At 38.7% G+C, this 24,021-nt stretch overlaps 1 protein-coding gene and 1 long non-coding RNA gene across 2 annotated transcripts; one reads left to right on the top strand and one right to left on the bottom strand.

Moving 5' to 3' along the window:
- The first annotated feature begins 448 nt into the window (after window positions 1–448).
- LOC104119116 (photosynthetic NDH subunit of lumenal location 5, chloroplastic-like) lies at window positions 449–7,682 on the top strand. The gene is made up of 6 exons (XM_009630534.3): window positions 449–570; window positions 5,207–5,357; window positions 5,543–5,631; window positions 6,382–6,436; window positions 6,556–6,641; window positions 7,451–7,682. The coding sequence occupies exons 1-6, from the start codon at window positions 547–549 to the stop codon at window positions 7,601–7,603; spliced, it is 558 nt and encodes a 185-aa protein (XP_009628829.1). The 5' UTR covers window positions 449–546; the 3' UTR covers window positions 7,604–7,682.
- Window positions 7,683–20,565: 12,883 nt separating this feature from the next.
- LOC104092899 (uncharacterized) lies at window positions 20,566–22,745 on the bottom strand. The gene is made up of 2 exons (XR_685519.3): window positions 22,682–22,745; window positions 20,566–20,908 (listed from the first exon to the last, which is right to left on the bottom strand). It is a non-coding gene; the product is annotated as an uncharacterized lncRNA (long non-coding RNA).
- Window positions 22,746–24,021: the final 1,276 nt, after the last annotated feature.

Genomic DNA, 24,021 nt, shown 5'->3' with positions numbered 1-24,021 from the left:
TACAGTATGTTAAAGTGTTGGATATTGAGCTGGGAAAAAATTATTTCTACTACCCTTATTATGTTAATCCCTCTATTTTAATTTTGATGATACAGTCCGTTTAAAAAAGAATTACATATTTCTACGATTGGAAATAATTAACTTTAAACTTTTCATTTTATTCTTAATAAAAAAAATTTATAATCACACAAATGTCATGGCCCCACAGATTATCCTTTAAACTTTTAACATCACAAATCTTAATTTTTTTTTCTTAAATTTTGTGTCCACTCAAACTACCGCATTTATATTTAAATGGAGGGAGTACTAAAAAGTCAAGTGAACATGTGTAATTTTCTTTTGTGAAAATATTTCACAAATTATTAAAAGTATAATAATTATTCCTTCCAAAATAGAGGCTCATCATCTCCGTCCCTCCCTCCCCATCTTTGCCCCCTCACTTTCCACCAACCCCTCCCCTTTTCTCTCTATCTCTATAATTACAGATTCTTCGTAGAGTCACTCAGACAAGTATAGAAAATTACCGGATAAAAGAAATCTGCAACAATGGCAGCTACATTTGCTACAGTGGTGAGCTTTTCTTAACCTCTCAAAACTCTCTACTATTCTTCTGTAGTACATTTTTTAACTTCGTCTTTCAGTTCAGCTTCTAATTTGTCTTCATAACACAAAATTATTGCGCATCGTACCTATTAGAGCGGAATGGGTATAAAAAGATTTCATACAGATGAGACTGTTGTTTATGTAATTTTTGTTGTTGTTGTTGTTGTTGTCTTTTTTTAGCTGACTTAATGTAAAGATCCCAAATCAACCAGTAGCTAAATATAACAGTTAAACTCACAAACACCCTTTTTTATTACTTCAACAGAGAAATGAGATTACACTCAGCTCAAAATATAATAACTACTGCTAGTACTTATACAACAACAACAACAACCCAGTAAAATACCACTAATTAGGTCTTGGGAGGGTAGTGTGTACGCAGACCTTACCCCTACCCGAAGGAGTAGAGAAGCTGTTTCCGAAAGAAAAAACCTTCGACTCAAGAAAACAAAAAGACAAAAGGATAAAAGGAGACAATATTAGTATCACCACAACAATCATAGGAAAAATAGGAACACCATGAAATTCAGAAAAAAAATACAAAGCAAAAGCAATAACTAGTAAATAGGTCCTGCACCGAAAAGCGAAATAGTAAAACACAACATTGCCACTAGCTATCTTAGACAAAAACCCTACCTGGCTAGTCACACAATGGTACGAAGTAAGGCAAGACTCAACTACCTCCTAACCTACAACCCTAATACTCGACCTCCACGTCTTCCCTCGCCATATCCTGCTTGATCACCTCTCCCCAATACTTCTTAGGCCGCCTTCTACCGCTTCTCGTGCCCTCCACAATCAGCCGCTCACACCTCCGTACCGGAGAATCTGGGCTTCTCCTCTGAACATGTCCGAACCATCTAAGCCTCGCTTTCCGCATCTTGTCATCAATGGGAGCCACGTGCACCTTCTCCTGAATATCATCATTCCTAATCTTATCTATCCTAGTGTGCCCGCACATCCATCTCAACATCCTTATTTCTGCTACTTTCATCTTCTGGTTATGTGAGTTCTTAACGGAACACTCTAGCCCCATATATCACTTTATAGAACTTACATTTGAGTATCGGTGACACTCTCTTGTCACACAGGATTCCAGATGCTAACCTCCACTTCATCCATCCTACCCCAATACGGTGTATGATATTCTCGTCGATCTCCCCCCTCCCCCTCTTCCCTCGGGATAACCGAACCAAGGTACTTGAAGCTGCCTCTACTCGGGATGACCTGTGATTCAAGCCTCACATCCACGCCCACTTCCCCCGGCTCAGCGTTGAACTTACACTCCAGGTATTCCATCTTCGTCGTGCTCAACTTGAAACCCTTAGACTCAAGAGCTTGTCTCCAAACCTCCAGCCTTTCGTTAACAGCGGTTCGCGACTCATCAATCAGAACTATATCATCGGCGAATAGCATGCACCATGGCACCTCCCCTTGAATATGGTGTGTTAGCGCGTCCATCACCAGGGCGAATAAGGACAGACTGAGCGCAGAACCTTGGTGTAACCCCATTACAACCGGAAAATGCTCAGAGTCGTCTCCTACTGTCCTAACCCGAGTCTTAGCCCCATTATACATGTCCTTAATCGCCATAATGTAGGGAACCGACACCTTTTTCCTCCGGGCATCTCCAGAGAACTTCTCTAGGAACCTTATCATAAGCTTTTTCTAGGTCAATAAACACCATGTGCAAATCCTTCTTCCTCTCTCTGTACAGTTTCATCAACCTCCTAACAAGGTGTATAACTTCTGTAGTCGAACGACCCGGCATGAACCCAAACTGGTTGTCGGATACAGACACCGTCATCCTCACTCTCTCCCACACTGCTAGTACTTATAATGAAACGGAAATGACTGATTTGAAATATAAAGGAAAAAGAAGAAGGGATGAGACGCTTAGACTAAGAATGGGGATGAGAAGATATAGACACTATAGAAGGGAGACGAGGAGAAGCAGACATTTTACTCAACAATACGCATATTCCTTTTGCAGCACCCGATTTTCTTTTTAATAGCTCGACTGCTCTTCCTTGCCTTGGGACCAACACAACGTTTTCAAATATTTCAAACAGGTCTGTCTTTTGGCCAATCTCGTTCATAACAACACCCCCGTGCTCAATAAGAACTTTGTCCTCAAGGTTCGTGTTAAGAACAATATTAGTAGCACTTGTTCCACCAATTGTATCTATACGAAGGTAATCTATATGATAAGAGAAGATGTGATCTATCATCATTGTGTCAAAGTGACATGAGATGGTGGTCGATGCAGCATTGACAACCTTTGGCAAAATATCAGCACCAGTCATAAGGCAGCAAGCTAGCATTTTGCCATGGAGAGGGTCATACATGGCTTGAGCTTCCTGGACACTTCTATGCAAATCAGCACTTGTTGTCCACAAAGGATCATAGCACCTTCCATCATCATCAACGACATATTGGAGATCAAGAAACCATTTAGAGCAGCCTGACAGATATTTGATATATAACTACTCCCAAGAATATGTGCATGTATGAATCTCATTTTCCAAAAATTCAAACTCAAAATGAAGATGATTCAGTTGATGCATCTTCTCTAACCATTGAACAACATAGTGCTGTAGGGAAAATAAGTTTGACAAGATCCAAAGTCACTCCCAATTGTCGTTCACTACTGTCATTAACAAGGATAATATCACCTCTAAGTAAATAATTGATAATTTCAGAAGCCATGCAGTGAGCATCGTTACTGCATACCAGCTTTATCTCCTCAAAACAATCCACATCTCAGTTGCAGTTGCAGTTAGAAACCTTGGTCCGACATTTGCAACATTAAAATGGTGATCCGAACATTTTTGTAGCATCAACCCATGGAAATTGAATTCTGATGGACCAAGTTCAAGCATGTCCCTAAGTATAGCAACTCGTTTACTTTTGCAGTCGATACTAGCTGGACTTGCATTGTAAACATCAGTTATTCTTGTCATCCCATTTTCAGCTACTTCAAGGTCTACTGTCCTGTGAACTAGTATAAATCTGGACAACGATTTGCTTGCTAGAGCAATATCAAGAACACCATTAGCACTAGCCACAAACGCAACGACACATGCATTACTGGCCAAACGCATGCCATGGCTGGAGATTACGAATTCAACCACCTTGTTCAACCCCTCTAGAACAATTCGTATATCGCGACCTGCATCTATAATTTGTGAAAAAACTAAACATACATCACATCCCAACTTCATAATGTAGGACAATGCCCTGAAAAGCTGAAATGTGTAAAGCTTCCGCTTTATGCATATATTTTGGTGATGATTATTCTGAGAATTAATATAAATTATGGATAAAAATATATAAATATAAAAATTTTTAACGGGTTAACGGTTTATCCGATAAGAAAATTGAATAATCCGCCCCCAAACCGATAAGCCATTAATAATAAAATCTCAATCCGTTCACCACTCGTTAATTTGATAATGATGCCAATAAGCCATTAAGTCACTTTTGCGGTTTGGTTTCGGTTTCGGTTCGATTTTGAACACCCCTACTCCTAATTGATGTAATGTTGTTTGATTGAGCACATAGTTTAAGGAAAAAAATAATGACTTTTGAAATTTATGGTCTAAAACAAGTCATAAACATTTATGTGTTTATAAATTATCTCACTAAGGTTAAAATGTGAATTTTAAAGTTATTTTTTTCCTAAATTTAGAAAGGTATCATTCATTTTAAGACAGACTAAAAAGAAAAGTGCATCGCATAAATTGAGAAGGAGAGTATGTTTTTTTCTTTTTTCCTTCAAAATTCAATATGCCAAATATGGACTTAGGAAATATGCTATATAGGGTTTCTGTGAGGAATAGCCTTTCAGGTTAAGTTCAAGAGCTTAACGTCTGTAAAAATAGTTAGTAGATGAATACATAGGCCATACCGCCATAGTCGGCATGTGGTGCAGAGTGTTGCTATGCCATCTTATTTTATATGACAATAATTGATAGGAGACGGATTTTAAGATGTTAAATTGGGACTTATATCTGTATAATATACTAATGACAAGTGATAGTAGAAGAAAATACACGAGGTATTTAAACAACTTTGGAGTTCTTTTTTTAAACAGTTGGGTTAAAAGAAATTGTAGTTTTTATGAGTATTCGTGAGTGAAACAAGGACTTTCTTTAAAAATACCAGAAAAACAACAACTTCAGAAACAATTTCTTCCAACTCTCTTTTACATAGAACTTCTTTAAGAAACTCAAACAAATGCCTTCTAAAGTAACAGTTAGTTTGATAAAGAAAATATCACATCAAAGTTTAAAATTCAAACAGTTAGTGAATTTAAATTCTTGAAACTTGTTAAAATAGTAGTATAAAAAATGAAATGATGTCAAATATGTCCCAAAATGAAAAGAGTGTCATATAAATTGGAGCAGGAGATGTTTTCTTTTGTTAAGTAACAAACTGAATTCTGGCAGTGGATTGAGCCTTTATACATGTAGAAAGTGGTTGTGGTTCAGTTATCATTGAACATTGTGTTATGTTTCCATGTGTGGGACTGTGTTCCGTAATTTGTTTATTACTTAGTTGAAGTTTATAAATTGGTCTGAGTGTATTTATGGAAATCCAGGTGGCCGAGGTGCAATCCAAAGTGACACACAAAGTTTATTTTGATATTAGCATTGGGAATCCTGATGGAAAGCTTGCTGGGCGAATTGTAATTGGATTATATGGTGATGATGTGCCAGTAACAGCAAAAAATTTCCGTGCACTCTGCACAGGTTCTTTAGTAAATTTAATGTTATTAGTATTGTTGCTGATGTTATAATCACTACTACTCTTGCTACTACTTTATCATTATCATCAATATTATCATCTTCTGCCTTATTGCTCGAGTTTCGTGCCTAGTTCTTACTGTCTATTATTTACAGTTTGCTTATAGTTTGTACTGATTTCTTTCAATCAGGTGAGAACGGCTTTGGCTACAAGGATTCTGCATTTCATCGTGTTATTAGAAATTTCATGATTCAAGGAGGTGATTTCGATAAAGGAAATGTAGGTGTCTCAATACTTGGTTTGCTCTTTTTCTATTTGTTCCACTAATTGGCATTCTTCTGGACTCAAAACACATCCTTCACCCAGTTCATATTGTTTTCAGTAGTACAATTGAATGAAGTATGTTTTGGGATGCTTATTATTTAGCCTTTTATTTTCCTTGTTTCTATCTGAACAAGATTTTAAATGGGAGAAATGCTAAACCTTGAATTTGATTTCCTTGGCCGGTGGTATCTTTTTTTCTGACTGATGATTTATCCTTTTCTGTCTTTTGGATCTGCAATGGCTCCAATTTCCACCATGGAAAATCAGAGACCAAAAGGGTTACAATTTGTTTCAGTTCTGTATTTGTGAGATTTGCCGGTTACTTCATAAGATATTTGTATTCTGAGATGATCAATCTTCAGGATGTAAATGTTTTTTTAATGAAGTAATGAACTTGCTGATATCAACTTTCTGCTTCTTCTATGTTTTCTGGAAAGGAAGACTTTCTTTGATAAGTAGTTAACTGCATGAAAGAGTGCGTGAAGATGTTCAGTGGAATATGTACTTCTGGCATATTTGATGGTTTTGTTCAGTTGAATATGTTAGGCCATGCAACTTGAACTTCTTACTCTTCTAAGTTTTAATATGCATATATTAGTTAGATTGAACAGTTCTAGTGTTTTCAGTTTCAAATTTGGAAACTTTTCAGTTGCCATGTCTACACATTGTAATCTTTTCCCCATACATGGGATGTTTTATTCGCAGGGAATCGGTGGTAAAAGCATATATGGTCGTACCTTTGAGGATGAAAACTTCAAGTGTAAGTGACTTTTCTCTTCAAAATTTTGTTTCAAGCTCCTTCTTGCGGCTAGGCCTACGGGTTCCCTTGGTTCAATTGTGTAGAATGTTCTTTGTGGTGAAAATATCAAATAATTGCAGTGACTCATACTGGACCTGGAGTTGTTAGCATGGCTAATGATGGCCCTGATACCAATGGAAGCCAATTCTTCATTTGCACTGTCAAGGTATGTGAAGTGGGAATCTCAATCAGCAGAATATCTTCTGAATATTGGATGCAAAGACATGATTATAATAGTAGCATATTGCAACTGGCATATGCAATTAAAGAGAACTATATATACTTATGTTGGTATTTGACCGTTGAGAAGTCATTTTGGCTGCTCTTAATTCCTAGAAACAAATAGATAACTTCTTTACTGTTTGCTCTTTTTTTCTTCTCTTTTTCTTCTGAATGTTCTCAGCAATCAGCAAAATCGATGTTTTTGAGCTTGTAAAAATATATCTTTGAGCAACTTGTATCTGCTAGTTAATACTTACCATGCTTTAGCATATTTGGACTTTGCCCAGTTTATACCCAGCTTAAACAATAATAACATCAAATACACTCTTTTTGAGTTTCTTTTCTTCCTCGCTATTTGTCTGTGCAGCTACAGTTATTCAACCGAATAATTTTTAGTTTGTATATTTAACACCTAAAAACGAAGAAGGAACTAAATAGCACATGGTTGTGTCAGCAAAATGTATCTATTTTTTCTCATTCATACCTGTGGAATGAAAGATCAACATGAAAGTTATGGATTTTGGGTATTTTCAGGAAATTCGGTCAGTCGAAGGATATTTTAACTATTATAGTTGGTCACTTCAAGTGCTCATTGTCGGCAACAAAATATTTTTCTTCAGAGCATTAGCCCATTTTATTCCTAGCCTGTTTTAGATGGCGTATTTTAGAAAACCGAACTTTGTCAACTTTTAACTTTTACATGATATTGGATGCATTTATGTTTTTGTGCATTTATATTTTGGTGCATTGCAGACCCCATGGTTTGATGAGAGGTATGTTGTGTTCGGGCAAGTTTTAGAAGGCATGGACATTGTGAAATCGATTGAGTCGCAGGAGACCGATGGGGGTGATCGTCCAAGGATGAGGGTTGTCATCAGTGATTGCGGTGAGCTACCTGTGGCATGAGGCGGGAATACAAATATAAAAAGCACTTTATTTACATAAAATGGATATGTTAAGAGGATTCTCAGTACTGAGTTTTCATCCAAAACCCAAGCTCCTGTTCCTTTTTTGGGTCTCTGTAGGATTTCGAATTACAGGGTAAAATATTTCTTGCTAGTAATGAGTATATTGTATTCCTGTAACCTGGGCAGAAGTGAGTTTAGTTGACATTGAATACTAGATGGTAATAGACTCTTGTTGCTTCTATACAAACCACTGTCTGGATTATGTTTGTCTTGATTAATGTGATGAAATAGTGTTACATGCTACTGGGTCTGTGCGAAATAAGAAAGGGGATCCCAGTTTAGTTTCAATTCAAGCAAGGGTTGGATTTGACACAACAATTGGAAGTATATGGTTATATTTCCTGAGAGAGGCGACAATGAACAAATAACATAAAAAAGGACAGTAGGAAAAAAGTTTGGTCCTTGTTAAGCAGCACACTTGCCTGTGTATGAACGATCAGTAGCTTCAGTTGGGCACATAACAGATGTCTCCACTTTGTTAAAGGAATGTGGTAAATCCAGTTGCTTGCTTGCTTCTGGGCCGGGGTTGAGAGGTAAATCAGACGAGGGGAAAGTAGTTTCATAATTTACTACTATACCAGAACTTTTAGTAAATCCTGATATGTTCTTTACCGGCTTTACATGGTTGATAGATTACCAACTTTTTATTTAAATAACGGTACGTCCGAGAACTCAGCGAGACTTAGGTGGCGAGACTTTGATCCTGATATCTCATGATTTTCATCAATTTCATTGATCACTTGTTACACTTAGGTGGTAAGACTTTGTATGTTCATTTTTATATCTTTCAACCATTCAAACATCCATCCTCAAAGCCGACGTGCACTTTCTAGAAGGCTTATAGAGCTGTTAAGTTATGTGTTTTTTTTTATATTTTGATGATTTAACAAACTTCATATGAGAATCAGATTGGAAACCTGTTACACATTCCCAAAGTGCTCAAGAACACCAAGTCTCATGTCTGTCACAGATCTCAACAACTTGTGTCAAAGAAACGGCGGAGGGAACAAATGGCTATCAGTTCCTCCAGTGACAGTACAAGTTAACTCTCTACAGCTGTTAAAGTTGCTGCACTGTTTCTCTGCACACGCAACAGTGCAACAATCACTTTATGGAGCATGCCTTGTACATGATAATTGCATACATCATCCCATTGACCTCACTTATATATTAACAACAAGAGACAAGAGAATACACACACTTGCAAACCCTAAATCATCAAGTCTCTCTCTCAAGTGTGTTGCCAACTCAAATGATTTCATGGCTTGAAGAACAAAACAACAACAGAACCAAGGACCAGATCCTAGCACTAAGTTTATCATATGGCATTAGTATTGTTGTATCTTTGTCGGTGTTATCTATTTGTAACTCCTACTCAAGTTACTTAGAAGCATTTTGTAGGAGATTATTTGTAAAATCATAAACCTTGTGTTTGTGTTTTGGTTAGAGTTAGACAAAGTGCGTGCTTTGTAATAGAGTTATTACAAAGAGGCTTGTAATAGAGTTATTACAAGTATGTGAGGTATTAAGAGATTAATTCCTAGATTACAAAAGGGCTTAACCTAAAGTTTGCTCAGTTAGTGAAGTTGAAATCCTACGAGTGTAGGTACTGGTTTTTAATTCCGAGAGTTAGGTGTTTTTCACGTAAAATTTTGTTGTGTCTTTTACTTACTGTTGTGTGTGTGTGTGTTCTGTGGGAACTAATAGAGAACCAGGTTCTTTCTACAAGGCTAACACCTAAAAGGGATCCACATGGTTGCTCCACCAAACTTTGAGGAAAGTCAATCAACCTACAAACCACCAAGATTCAATGGATAATACTACGGATGGTGGACGATAAAGATGCATGATTTTATCATGGATGAGGAATTGATCGCGTCCAAATGCACACCTCAATATAGATATGTAACGGTCTTTTGCAATAATAAAACCGAACTAAGAGTCGGTTGAATTCACATGGAGCTAAGATGAGAGTTAGTGGTATAAATTTCATACGTGTGATTGAATTATCTAAATTACAATTCCACAAAAAGATTGATTTTCTATTTCTAATTTTACTCTATTGATTGCAAAATAAAGATAGACGATTAGAGATAATTATTGTTGAGGTTTTTCCAAATTGATAAAAAGCCTAGGGTTGTGGCCATTACCTTTGTATTTGCCTAATGAGATAAAAACTTTAATGTTTGTTCTGTTGAGTGTGGTATATTACAGTTATCAACTCTAAATTACCCACTCAATACCTCTCGGTCAGAGAGTGGTTTTGACCTATTTGGCTATCTCAAGACCAAATGGGTATCACACAAAATAATTGATAAAAGCTCACGTCGGGTTATTATTATCTATAGGTTGAACCCTTTAATTGGGTTAATCAATTTCTCAATTGACACAATTCCTTGTTAGCTAAGTTGGCATAGACTATGTCTGTTACACCCTATATTTTTTTTTTGTACGTAAAACTGCGTCGTGAGCAAACTAGTGTAGGACCCAAAAGAAAAAAATGAGATCATCTTTGAAAATATATAAAGCAATTTAATCATGTTACCTCGGAAGTTACAAATATTGAATATCATGAACAACAAGTACAAAGAGGGTTGGAAGGTTTAGAAGATAAAGGAATTGAAGAAAATAATATTTCGTCGAAAGCCGACAAATTGGGAATGTTATAGCATGTACTTTTGGGATGAGACCAGGGTGTTTTACATGATAAGGAGGTTATGTTACGAGTTATGTTATTCGTATGATAGTCGTATGTTGTGTTTTGAAGTCAAGCGAGTGGTGGAACAAAAGTCGATGAAAGTCATCACAAGTTACGTTCATATATTTTTCTAAAACTTTGGATCAAATGTAACTGCGATTTTCTACCAATATAATTAGAGTTATGGGGTGTTTCACCCATCAAATTAAAGATCTATGAGTCTACTTTCCAACGCATTAAACCGTTTGTCAATATGATATCTGAGTAGAGAGATATGGGCAATTTTGCAAGACTGCGCAGACTGTCACCTACTTGCTTAAACGAGAATCCAAAACTGGGCCTGTTCGGGTCGTCCAAAAATGGGCCAGTTCGGGTCATTAAAAGAGGCCTTTTTAAAGTCCTATCCCCTTCATATATTAGTCTGATAATAGGGAAAAATAATCAGACTCATTCTCTACAAAACTCCTCCAAAATATTTCCCCCAAACCCCAATTGATTTTCTCCCCCCGTTCAAGTTCTAATCGGAGGTAAAGCCTAGAGTTTGAAGAATCAAGATAGGAGTCGAGTTATTCAACAAATAAGGTAAGTTTACTGCTCTATTTCATTCATTTTTTCTGTTGTAGATGTATAGTAAGTCGTTCTATATTTGTAAGAACTCACGGGACGGTGATCGGAAGCCGTGAGTTCGAGTTATTCACTTGTAGCGGACTGTTTTGTGGACTGTTTTGTGGTGCTATTGGGCTGCGTGTTTTACTACTTTTTTGTGGATTTTTGGAGGAGGAAGGGTGTGGAGAAACACCACATAAATGAAGGATGTTGGGCTGGTCGTTCGTCGTAACATTTTCGGGTTGTTGACACTACTACGGTGGTCGTTTTGTGTATGAAGAGATTGGGGTGTGTTGGGCTGTTTTGTAGTATTGTGTGGTGTGTATAAGGTTGGAAAATAATGTATATATGCTGTTATTGTTGTTTTTGGTGTTGTTGGGGTTATCTTGAATTTGGAGGAAGTAAGAATTATAGGGGAAATGCTGTCCGTTTTAATACAAAATAAGCATGTCGTTCGTTGTGCGATAGTTATACGTTTCATAACTTAATGATAGTATTATTATCGTTGTTGTAGATTAAGGTGAGAAGAGGCGAGTTCAACTTGGTGATTGAAAAGAGTGTGATAAGGTATGTTAAGGCTAAGCCTTCCTTCATTTTGGCATGATCTCGTAGCTACATGTGTTAGTAATGAGACAAAAGAGAAGTTCATATTCATGAATTTATTCACACTATTCTAGTCTCATAAGTTACAATATTATTCCTTATCGAGACTCTATATTCAATTTATTATTGTCTTCTTCCAGTCAAGATAGCAGCAAGCCTATATATATACAGTGTTACAGTATTTTCATTACCATCGAGCTATAATTGATGGGCAGGCCCCTATTGGGCAACCTATGATCAGATGGAAAGTTATATACCGAGCCTACTGTGGCCGAGCGCCTATGAGCGAGCCCAGCATGGTCGAGATACATAGCCTAGTATGGTCGAGCGCCTATGAGCGAGCCTACTACGGCAGAGCAGTTATATATACCGAGTCTTATAAGGCCGAACAATTATTTTACTTACTATATTGAAGGAGTTGAGTCAGTATCAACAGGTAAGTATATCTCCATATCATCTTTGACTCCCAATTACTTTCAGTTATTATATTATCAGTTCAGTTTCAACTTTCAGTTATGTTATCGTCTTATACACTCGGTACATTATTTTGTACTGACGTCCCTTTTCTGGGGACGCTGCATTTCATGCATGCAGGTTCAGATAGACAGACGGGTATACCTTCTCAGTAGGTGTTTCCAGAGTTCAGTCTGATCGGTAAGCTCCACATCCTTCGGAGTTATCGGGTCTAGGTTTTCGTGTACATCTTCTGTATGTATGTATATATATTATGGGTAGGTCGGGACCCTGTTCCGATCACAATATATCTATTAGTAGAGGCTTGTAGACATATCCTATCAGTTAGTGCATTATGTTGGGCTTGTAGGCCTGGTATGTATATTTTGGTGGTTTGTCAATTGTAGTAGTTATGACGGCCTTGTCGGCCCAACTTTATATTAATGTTTAGTCATCGCTAGTTTCCATTCAGTTTTATATTTTTCTTCGCAAATTGTCTTGCAAGGTGGCCCCTTGGCCAAATTATGACATTATATGTTGAGAGTCCCTTAGTCGCAATTTGGTACACTAGGTTAGTTGAGGCACCAGGTGCCAGTCTCGCTTCTAGGTCGGGGCGTGACAAACTTGGTATCAGAGCAGTTCTATCCTAGGGAGTCTACAAGCCGTGTCTAGTAGGATCTTATTTATAGATGTGTTGTGCACCACATTATATAAGCAGGGAGCTACATGGCATTTAGGAGTTGGTTTCCCTTCTTTCAAATCTAAATCGTGATGTAGAACTGAGTTATAGGAAATTTGAGTTAAACTTACATATTTGTGTTTTCATACACAGATGACGGTGACTAGGAAGACTACGGCTATCCAGAGGGGAGATACAACAACAGGTGAGGGGACCAGCAGGGTACCCCCAACAGATGGGTCCCAGTCTGAGACCCAAGGAGAGACCCCTACTCAGCCATTACCGGCTCCTCCACCACCTGAGGAGATTCCTAGGGATACCGCACATCCAGTTCCCCCTCCACTTCCACCAGATCAGGACTTGAGGAGTGCGGTGCATTTGTTGACACAATTGGTAGCTACCCAGCAACAAGCTAGGGCATCAGCTAGTGCATGATCTTCTGAAGGGTCTGGGAGTTCAAGGGTCCGAGAGTTTATTGCTTTCAGTCCCCCAGAGTTTACGGGGTCAGATCAGAGGGAGGACCCGCAAGATTTCATAGATAAGCTTCACAGGATCTTTCGGGTTATGCATGCCACAGAGAAAGAAGCAGTTGAGCTAGCAACTTTTCGACTCCGAGATATAGCCATCCTTTGGTACGAGGGATGGGAGAGGTCCAGGGCACGTGATGCACCGCCAGCTAGTTGGGAGAATTTTTCAGATGCTTTCCTTGACCAGTACTTACCGCAGGAGATCCGACAGGCTCGGGTCGATCAGTTTCTAGCCCTTAAACAGGGCAATATGAGTGTTCGAGAGTATAGTCTCCGTTTCGACTCATTAGCCAGATATGCACCATCCATAGTTGCTACTATGCATGACAGGATCCACAGGTTTATAGCAGGGTTAGCCCCAAAGTTGACCGAGGCATGTGCCACTGCTGCATTGCATGATAATATGGATATCTCCCAGATTCAAGCATTCGCTCAAAATATAGAAAGGGGTAGGAGTCGACAGCAGGGTACAGAGAGGACTGAGCAAGGGCAGCGTAAGAGGATGCGATTTCCTAGGTTTCAGGAGTAGTCTCAGGGTAGTTATAGGCCCCAGTACTTCGGACGGCCACCTAAGCCTCCACCACCCCAGTTGCAGGGTTACAGGTATGACCGCTATACTTAGTCAGGACCAGGTGAGAGCTTTCGGGCATCAGTTTTGCAATGACAACGAGGTTCAAGGCAGACATGCTCATTTCCGCTGTGGTGTGACATTTATGGTAGAGGACATTTGGGCCAATGCCGAGCAGGTTCTGATGCTTGTTATACATGTGGGCATCCGGGGCATATGATGCGAGATTGCCCAAATAGAGATTCTGGGGGTATGGCACAACCAGCAAATTCAGCGACAAGATCATCTATGTCTGTGCATCCTTCTGGGCGCTAGTCTCAATCTTCGGCTGGTAGAGGTCGAGGCAGAGGTAGAGGTTCCAGTTCAGGTGTTAATCAGAACCGTATTTATGCTTTAGCGGGTCGACATGACCAGGAGTCTTCACCAGACGTTGTGACAGGTATATTGACCATTTGCTCTCACGATGCTTATGCCTTGATAGACCCAGGATCTACTTTATCATATATTACCCCATTTGTCGCAAGAAAATTTGGTATAGTGCCTGAAATACTAAGTGATCCTTTTGCGGTATCTACACCGGTCGGAGAATCGATTATTGCTAGACGGGTTTACCGAGGTTGTACGGTGACAGTTTGTAGTCATCAGAACTCAGCCGACCTTGTTGAGTTAGAGATGATGGATTTTGATGCTATCATGGGCATGGACTGGTTGTCAGCTTGCTATGCTACAGTTGATTGCCGAGCAAAGGCAGCTAGATTTCATTTCCCGGGTGAGGCAGTCCTTGAATGGGTAGGTAATACAGCGGCACCCATAGGTAGGTTTATTTCCTATCTGAAGGCGAGGAAAATGATTGCAAAAGGGTGCATTTATCATATTGTGAGAGTTAGAGACACAGATGCTGAGATATCTACACTTCAATCTATTCCCGTAGTCAATGAGTATGCAGATGTGTTTCCAGATGAACTTCCAGGTATTCCTCCAGAGCGAGATATTGATTTTAGCATCGATTTGCTTCCAGGAACTCAACCAATATCCATCCCTCCGTATAGAATGGCACCTGCCGAATTAAAGGAGTTGAAGGAGCAGTTAAAAGATTTGCTGGAGAAAGGTTTCATCAGGCCCAGTACCTCGCCTTGGGGTGCACCGGTACTCTTTCTGCGGAAGAAAGACGGCTCGTTGAGGATGTGTATCGATTATAGACAGCTGAACAAGGTAACTATTAAGAATAAGTATCCACTTCCAAGGATTGATGATTTGTTTGATCAGTTGCAGGGGGCTAGATTCTTTTCAAAGATAGATTTGAGATCAGGATACCACGAGGTCAGAGTTCGGGAGAAAGATATTCCGAAGACAGCCTTCAGGACCCGATATGGCCATTTCGAGTTCCTTGTCATGTCCTTCGGGTTGACAAATGCTCCCGTCGTATTTATGGACTCGATGAATAGCCTATTCCGTCCATTTTTTGATCTGTTCGTGATAGTATTTATTGATGATATTCTGGTCTATTCAAGTTCAGAGGATGAATATGTGGACCACTTACGAGCGGTACTCCAAACCCTCCGTGATCGTAAGTTGTATGCTAAGTTTTCTAAATGTGAGTTCTAGTTGAAGTCTGTAGCATAGTTGGGGCATATTGTATCCGATGAAGGTATAAAGGTAGACACTCAAAAGATTGAGGCCGTGAAATCTTGGCCTAGACTTACCACTCCGACAGAGGTTCGTAGCTTTCTAGGCTTAGAACGATACTACCGGAGATTCGTAGAGGTTTTTTCTTCCCTTTCAGCACCATTGACGAAGTTGACGCATAAATCAACTAAGTTTCAGTGGACGGAGGCTTGCGAGCGGAGTTTCCAAGAGCTTAAGAACAGGTTGACCTCAGCGCCAGTTCTAACACTTCCAGAGGGTCCAGAGGGTTATGTCGTGTATTGTGATGCCTCAGGTGTTGGGTTAGGTTGTGTCCTGATGCAACATGGGAAGGTAATTGCTTATGCTTCAAGGCAGTTAAGGAAGCACGAGAAGAATTATCCAACCCACGATCTCGAGTTAGCTGCGGTTGTCCATGCACTTAAGATATGGCGGCATTATTTATATGGTGTTCATGTTGATGTATTTACCGATCATAAAAGTCTGCAATATATATTCAAGCAAAAAGAGTTGAATTTGCGACAGAGGCGATGGCTTGAGTTATTGAAAGATTATGATGTTAATATTTTCTACCATCCAGGGAAAGCTAATGTTGTAGCAGACGCCTTAAGTCGCCGATCTATGGGTAGCTTAGTACATGTAAAGGCCGAGAAAAGACAATTAACTAGAGAGATTCATCAATTGGCTTGTTTGGGGGTTCAATTAGTAGATTTCGACGATGGTGGAGTTGTACTCCAAAACACTGCAAAATCATCTCTCATAGCTGAAGTCAAGGAAAGGCAGTACGATGACCCAGAGTTAGTCGAGTTGAGAGAACGAGTTTCGCAGCAGAAGAATCCATTGTTAGAGCTCAAGGGAGATGGAGTTCTCAGATATAGGGGTCATTTGTGTGTTCCAGATGTAGCAGGGTTACGAGACAGGATTATGCCAGAGGCACATTATTCGTGGTACACCATTCATCCTGGGTCGACGAAGATGTATCATGACATTAAGGATGTGTACTGGTGGAACGATATGAAGAAGAACATTGCTGAGTTTGTCGCTCAGTTTCCTAGTTGCCAGCAGGTGAAAATAGAGCATCAGAAGCCCGTAGGGCTAATGCAGACTATAGAGATCCCGACATGGAAATGGGAGGCGATAAACATGGACTTTGTTACGGGTTTACCTCATTCTCATCGTAAGTTCGATTCTATATGGGTGATAGTCGATAGGCTCACTAAATCAGCTCATATTCTACCTGTCAGATCTACATATACAGCAGAAGATTATGCAAAGTTATATATCAAGGAGATAGTGCGGCTACACGGAGTACCTGTATCTATTATATCTGACCGTGGGGCTCAATTTACAACACATTTTTGGAGGTCATTTCAGAGAGATCTAGGGACTCAGGTGAATCTCAGCACAGCTTTTCATCCACAGACTGATGGACAAGCCGAGCGCACAATTCAGACACTCGAGGATATGTTACGAGCATGTGTGTTGGATTTTAAAAGAAGTTGGGACGAACATCTACTTCTTGTCGAGTTTGCATATAATAACAGTTACCACTCCAGTATTCAGATGGCTCCGTATGAGGCTTTGTATGGGCGTAAGTGCAGATCTCCTATAGGGTGGTTTGATGTTGGAGAATCTGGGTTATATGGGCCAGACCTAGTTCAGCAGACCGTAGAGAAAGTAAAGCTCATCCGGGAGCGACTGTTGACAGCTCAGAGTCGCCAGAAGTCATATTCTGACTTGCGGCGATGAGACTTAGAGTTTGAGATTAATGACTGGGTATTCTTAAAGGTATCCCCTATGAAGGGCGTGATGAGGTTTGGCAAGAAAGGCAAACTTAGCCCACGGTATATTGGGCCTTACAGGATTATTCGGAGAGTGGGCCAAGTAGCTTATGAGTTAGAATTGCCCTCAGAAATGGAGTTAGTCCATCCGGTTTTTCATGTATCTATGCTACGGAAGTGCATTGGAGATCCTACCAGAGTGGTATCCACAGATGATGTACAAATTACGGAGGACTTGTCATACAAGGAAATTCTAGTTGCCATCTTAGACCGACAAATTCGCAAGCTACGAAATAAGGAGGTAGCCTCCGTGAAGGTTTTATGGAGAAGCAATAATGTGGAAGAGATGACATGGGAATCGGAGGAAGAAATGAAGTATAAATACCCCCATCTATTTCAAACTGAAGATATGGCTCGAGATGGGATGCTACAGCACAACTCTATTAAGGCTAGTAGGTCATCAGGTAAGCTCTTATTTTCGGACTTTCAGTATTTATGATTTACGACTCTTTGAGGCAAAGTGTTGTTATTTATAGACATTGGCCATGTGTGGCATGCATATTATGTTTTCTGGCTGCATACAAGTTGGTTATAGTCTAGTGTACGGAAGAAACTCTGGCAAAATTTTTCCAAAGTCTCTAAAAGAAAACATTCGAGGACGAATGTTCCCAAGGGGGGAATAATGTTACACCCTATATTTTTTTTTGTACGTAAAACTGCGTCGTGAGCAAACTAGTGTAGGACCCAAAAGAAAAAAATGAGATCATCTTTGAAAATATATAAAGCAATTTAATCATGTTACCTCGGAAGTTACAAATATTGAATATCATGAACAACAAGTACAAAGAGGGTTGGAAGGTTTAGAAGCTAAAGGAATTGAAGAAAATAATGTTTCGTCGAAAGCCGACAAATTGGGAATGTTATAGCATGTACTTTTGGGATGAGACCAGGGTGTTTTACATGATAAGAAGGTTATGTTATTCGTATGATAGTCGTATGTTATGTTTTGAAGTCAAGCGAGTGGTGGAACAAAACTCGATGAAAGTCATCACAAGTTACGTTCATATATTTTACTGAAACTTTGGGTCAAATGTAACTGCGATTTTCTCCCAATATACTTAGAGTTATGGGGTGTTTCACCCATCAAATTAAATATCTATGAGTCTACTTTCCAACGCATTAAACCGTTTGTCAATATGATATCTGAGTAGAGAGATATGGGCAATTTTGCAAGACTGCGCAGACTATCACCTACTTGCTTAAACGAGAATCCAAAACTGGGCCTGTTCGGGTCGTCCAAAAATGGGCCAGTTCGGGTCATTAAAAGAGGCCTTTTTAAAGTCCTATCCCCTTCATATATTAGTCTGATAATAGGGAAAAATAATCAGACTCATTCTCTACAAAACTCCTCCCAAATATTTCCCCCAAACCCCAATTGATTTTCTCCCCCCGTTCAAGTTCTAATCGGAGGTAAAGCCTAGAGTTTGAAGAATCAAGATAGGAGTCGAGTTATTCAACAAATAAGGTAAGTTTACTGCTCTATTTCATTCATTTTTTCTGTTGTAGATGTATAGTAAGTCGTTCTATATTTGTAAGAACTCACGGGACGGTGATCGGAAGCCGTGAGTTCGAGTTATTCACTTGTAGCGGACTGTTTTGTGGACTGTTTTGTGGTGCTGTTGGGCTGCGTGTTTTACTACGGTGGTCATTTTGTGTATGAAGAGATTGGGGTGTGTTGGGCTGTTTTGTAGTATTGTGTGGTGTGTATAAGGTTGGAAAATAATGTATATATGCTGTTATTGTTGTTTTTGGTGTTGTTGGTGTTATCTTGAATTTGGAGGAAGTATGAATTATAGGGGAAATGCTGTCCGTTTTAATACAAAATAAGCATGTCGTTCGTTGTGTGATAGTTATACGTTTCATAACTTAATGATAGTATTATTATCGTTGTTGTAGATTAAGGTGAGAAGAGGCGAGTTCAACTTGGTGATTGAAAAGAGTGTGATAAGGTATGTTAAGGCTAAGCCTTCCTTCATTTTGGCATGATCTCGTAGCTACATGTGTTAGTAATGAGACAAAAGAGAAGTTCATATTCATGAATTTATTCACACTATTCTAGTCTCATAAGTTACAATATTATTCCTTATCGAGACTCTATATTCAATTTATTATTGTCTTCTTCCAGTCAAGATAGCAGCAAGCCTATATATATACAGTGTTACAGTATTTTCATTACCATCGAGCTATAATTGATGGGCAGGCCCCTATTGGGCAACCTATGATCAGATGGAAAGTTATATACCGAGCCTACTGTGGCCGAGCGCCTATGAGCGAGCCCAGCATGGTCGAGATACATAGCCTAGTATGGTCGAGCGCCTATGAGCGAGCCTACTACGGCAGAGCAGTTATATATACCGAGTCTTATAAGGCCGAACAATTATTTTACTTACTATATTGAAGGAGTTGAGTCAGTATCAACAGGTAAGTATATCTCCATATCATCTTTGACTCCCAATTACTTTCAGTTATTATATTATCAGTTCAGTTTCAACTTTCAGTTATGTTATCGTCTTATACACTCGGTACATTATTTTGTACTGACGTCCCTTTTCTGGGGACGCTGCATTTCATGCATGCAGGTTCAGATAGACAGACGGGTATACCTCCTCAGTAGGTGTTTCCAGAGTTCAGCCTGATCGATAAGCTCCACATCCTTCGGAGTTATCGAGTTTAGGTTTTCGTGTACATCTTCTGTGTGTATGTATATATATTATGGGTAGGTCGGGGCCCTGTTCCGATCACAATATATCTATCAGTAGAGGCTTGTAGACATATCCTATCAGTTAGTGTATTATGTTGGGCTTGTAGGCCGGATATGCATATTTTGGTGGTTTGTCAGTTGTTGTAGTTATGACGGCCTTGTCGGCCCAACTTTATATTAATGTTTAGTCATCGCTAGTTTCCATTCAGTTTTATATTTTTCTTCGCAAATTGTCTTGCAAGGTGGCCCCTTGGCCAAATTATGACATTATATGTTCAGAGTCCCTTAGTTGCAATTTGGTACACTAGGTTAGTTGAGGCACCAGGTGCCAGTCTCGCTTCTAGGTCGGGGCGTGACAATGTCTCTCTTTCTCAAGAAGAGGATAAGTCAAATAGGCATGAACTAATGTTTGCAACCATTAATTCCATAATTAAAGCATTAACTAAGCTAAATCATAAACACCCAATCATAAACAACACTAAATTTGATACTCATAAGGTTTACACACTAGGGTTGGGTCACAATTCTAGTGAAAATCTACTCATACTTGGGTTTGAAGAAAATAGAGAAGAAAAGCTAATTAAGCTCATAATGAAAGCTTAAAATGATTAAATATATTGTAAAATACACCAAAGCATAGTAAATTTCCATAAATGGAAAAGAAAAACGGCTATAGTGATTGCAGAAGTTCAAACTTGATCTAATTTTGTGAAACTCATCTATTTATACAAGACTGAAAATCTCGAACAAAAATACCCCTCGGGGGTTCTGCGGCCGCACAGTTCCATGTGCGGTTCGTAAATTTCTTCTTCTGACATGAACTGGGGTTCTGCGGCCGTACATTTCTGAACTGCGGCTGCAAGGCAACTGTTCCCTCGAATTCACCCCTTCCAAATTCCCTCGAATTCCTATCTTCTTTTGATCTGTGTGTTTGATTACATCAGAAATTTGGTTTGTTAGGATCGGGAACTCGGGTAGTGCGAAATTTAGCCAAACAACGGTATAATGACAATAACAAAGACAATTGAAGTTGATAACAACGACAATTAAAGTAGACAAAGAAGAGACACATTTAACGTGGTTCGGACAAAGTGACTTACGTCCACAAGCGGAGATGAGCAATTTACTATAACAATAAGAGTACATAAGAGAGTACAAAATTAGAGTAAACACTCTAATTAATCCCAAATACCCTAAGAGAATAACCTCACAAGATCACTCCAAAGAAAGGGTTTACACAAGTGTTTTCCAACACTTAACTCTCATACAAAACACTCTTAATAAAGGAAGAAAGGAAGAAACAAGAAATGAAGACTCAAGTTTTGTTGGTGTGTCTAAAATGAACTAATGATCTTCCCTTTTATAGGCAAAAAAGTCTTGGCCTATTAGGTGTAAAAGAAAAGATACAACTTGTGCAAATGATGTCCAACACACAATGCAATATTTTTGGGTCCCAAAAAATATTGCCAACAAAGTCTACACTCTGCAAAGATGGTTATGCTTACGTGAAATGGACTCCATTAGCCAAAATATTGACCATAATTAGATGGTTGTTTAAATTGTCATATTCTGTATTCATTGAAATTGATAAACTTAAAATTCAGTGCTTTGTTCTGTTCAGAGTGTCAAGAAATCGGTATCCATACGAGGACTTGTCTCAAGTTCTGGCCCAACTAGTCTCCGGTTATGGTGCACACCGTGTCACATGGGGAAGGTAATAAATCACCATCATAATTGTTCATTGCACATCAGAACAACCTTAGAACTTCTAAATAGATTGCTAAATGTTATCGAAAAGAGTAATAGAAGAGGCACAAGCAAAAAGAAGTTCAGCAACATTAACTCATGTCATTTGGGCAGTAACGGACCCAAAATTTTGTGCAAGCGGGTTCAATTTTAGAAGTATATAAATTTAGTCGTAAAATAGTAGTTGTCAAGTGGGTTCAAATAAAATATTTATGCAAAATTTACACATCTTTAATCATCATTTATACATATAAACATTATTATATTTTTTGTGAATCGAATTCAGTTGAACCCGCTAGCCACCACTTGGGTCGGCCACTGCACTTGGGCAACATAGCATAAATAATAACAAGAACAACAAGTGAATATCAGTGCACAAAATAAGTGATTGCTCATAGTAGAGTAATTATAACAAAAGCACAGCAATTTCAATCAAATACTATCGCAGATATCAATCAACTTAATGACCATAAGCCAACTGTTGCTGATAAAAGTAGGCTAAGAAGGAAACAATTTGGTAATTGAATTTCAAAGTTCGGGACTTTCCTTTTCCCATCTATTTGAGTTCAGTTAACACTAGGAAGAGTTATGTCAATAATACTTCAGAATAATGCTAAAAACAGTCAAATTATCTTCCAGCTCTTATTTTTGGTTTGGGACAAGATCAGAACTAGAGAATAAAATGTTGTGTGCATGTATCTTAAAAAAGGATGATTACTGATTAGGCAGGTCTCAGGCTAAAGTTCAAAAGAGAGTTTCAGTGCCTTGAGCCCAACTATAAAGGTTTAAAATCTTGAGAATGTTGCGAGCAAAGAACATGTTAATTGGTTAGTTTTTGTTTACACAGATTTAGTTGTCTTCTGCAGGATCCGAAGCAGTTAAAGTGCAGATGTTAAATATTCAATAAGTGTAGACTAAAGAAATCCAATTAGACTTTCAGCAAAAGTTACCTGTGGGAATCTTGAAAGCTTTAACAGTTCTGAGAAACTTGGTCTTTCTTCATCATTGCTACAAGACATTCAGACAAATCACCTAACGTTATCCTCTATTCTCACCAATGAATCATTTAGAAAAGAACTTCAGCGATGACTTACTTTGGGGGCTTACACTATGTTAAAGTAACCATGGCAAGTGGGTTGGTCCAGGACCGGGACCGGCCGAGAACCGCGGTCCATATGGGTAGTGGGCCTAAATAGTCCTAATCGTTTAAGACCGGGACCGGGGTGGGCCTGGCAAGTGGGCCGGTTCTTTGCACGAAGCCCGAGAGATCGGGTCATTTGGGACCGGGACCGGACCAGTTCTAGCGGGCCTAAACGGTCCCAACGACTCTAATTTTAAAAAAACAAAAAATAAAAATAAAAATCTGCCAGTTGGGGCATTTAAAATGTAGTTGTTTCCTCTGCCAAAATAGTTGTTGACTATTTATAAAATAGTCATTTAACCTCCCAACTTTGTTTTAACCTCAAACTTTTTATAATTACATTTTTTTCATATTTTCAACTATAAATACCCTCTCATTCTTTTATTTTTCTCACAAAATCATTAATCTCTCTCAATCTCTCTCTAATTTTCTTCTATAATTGCTTATTTTATTGTTACAGTTTGTGAAAAATTGTGAAGTTGGTGAATTGAAATCTTCAAGTCTTCAACGATAATTAATTTTTAACAAGTTGTTCGTCAATTCGGTAAACTCGTTCCAACTCTTAAGTTTTAATATTATAGTTTTGTTTGTTTTATTTACTTTGTATTGCTTAATTAATTAAGATAGTTTATTCCTTAAATAAATATTTAGTAAAAATAAGAGAAAATCCAAGAGTGGTGAATCTAGTGGCCAATCTGTTCCTCCTCCACTTCCCCCGGCTCCCGACCCAAACCTGTTACCCTTCCTACACCTGCTATTCTTGATAATGATAATAATTTATTACAATTTACCGAGAGTAATATTTTTTATAATATTGCATCCGGTGAACAATTAAACCATGAATATATGATTGCTCTTTATGGTAATCTAACTATTTATGAAAATGATGATGAAGAAATAAATTTTGATGAAACGTAACCGGATGACGATACACCCACTAGTCCTGCTCCTGAAGTTAACCCAACTAATAATAATCCAAATGATGCCCCGTCTGACCCTCTTGTTACTACCCCTACTTTTTCTAGACTACCCTTCAAAACGAACGAAAACATCTGTTGTTTGGTCATTTTTTACTCAACTAAGAGAAAAAATAGGACTAAGTATAAAACTTGTGGCAAAGAGTTAGTTTTTAAATATGTTGGAGGTCGG

Source organism: Nicotiana tomentosiformis, chromosome 11 (genome assembly GCF_000390325.3).
Source record: "Nicotiana tomentosiformis chromosome 11, ASM39032v3, whole genome shotgun sequence".
Lineage (NCBI taxonomy): Eukaryota > Viridiplantae > Streptophyta > Magnoliopsida > Solanales > Solanaceae > Nicotiana > Nicotiana tomentosiformis.
Note: the sequence above shows the minus strand (reverse complement) of the source record. Positions and strands in the feature narration are given on the sequence as shown.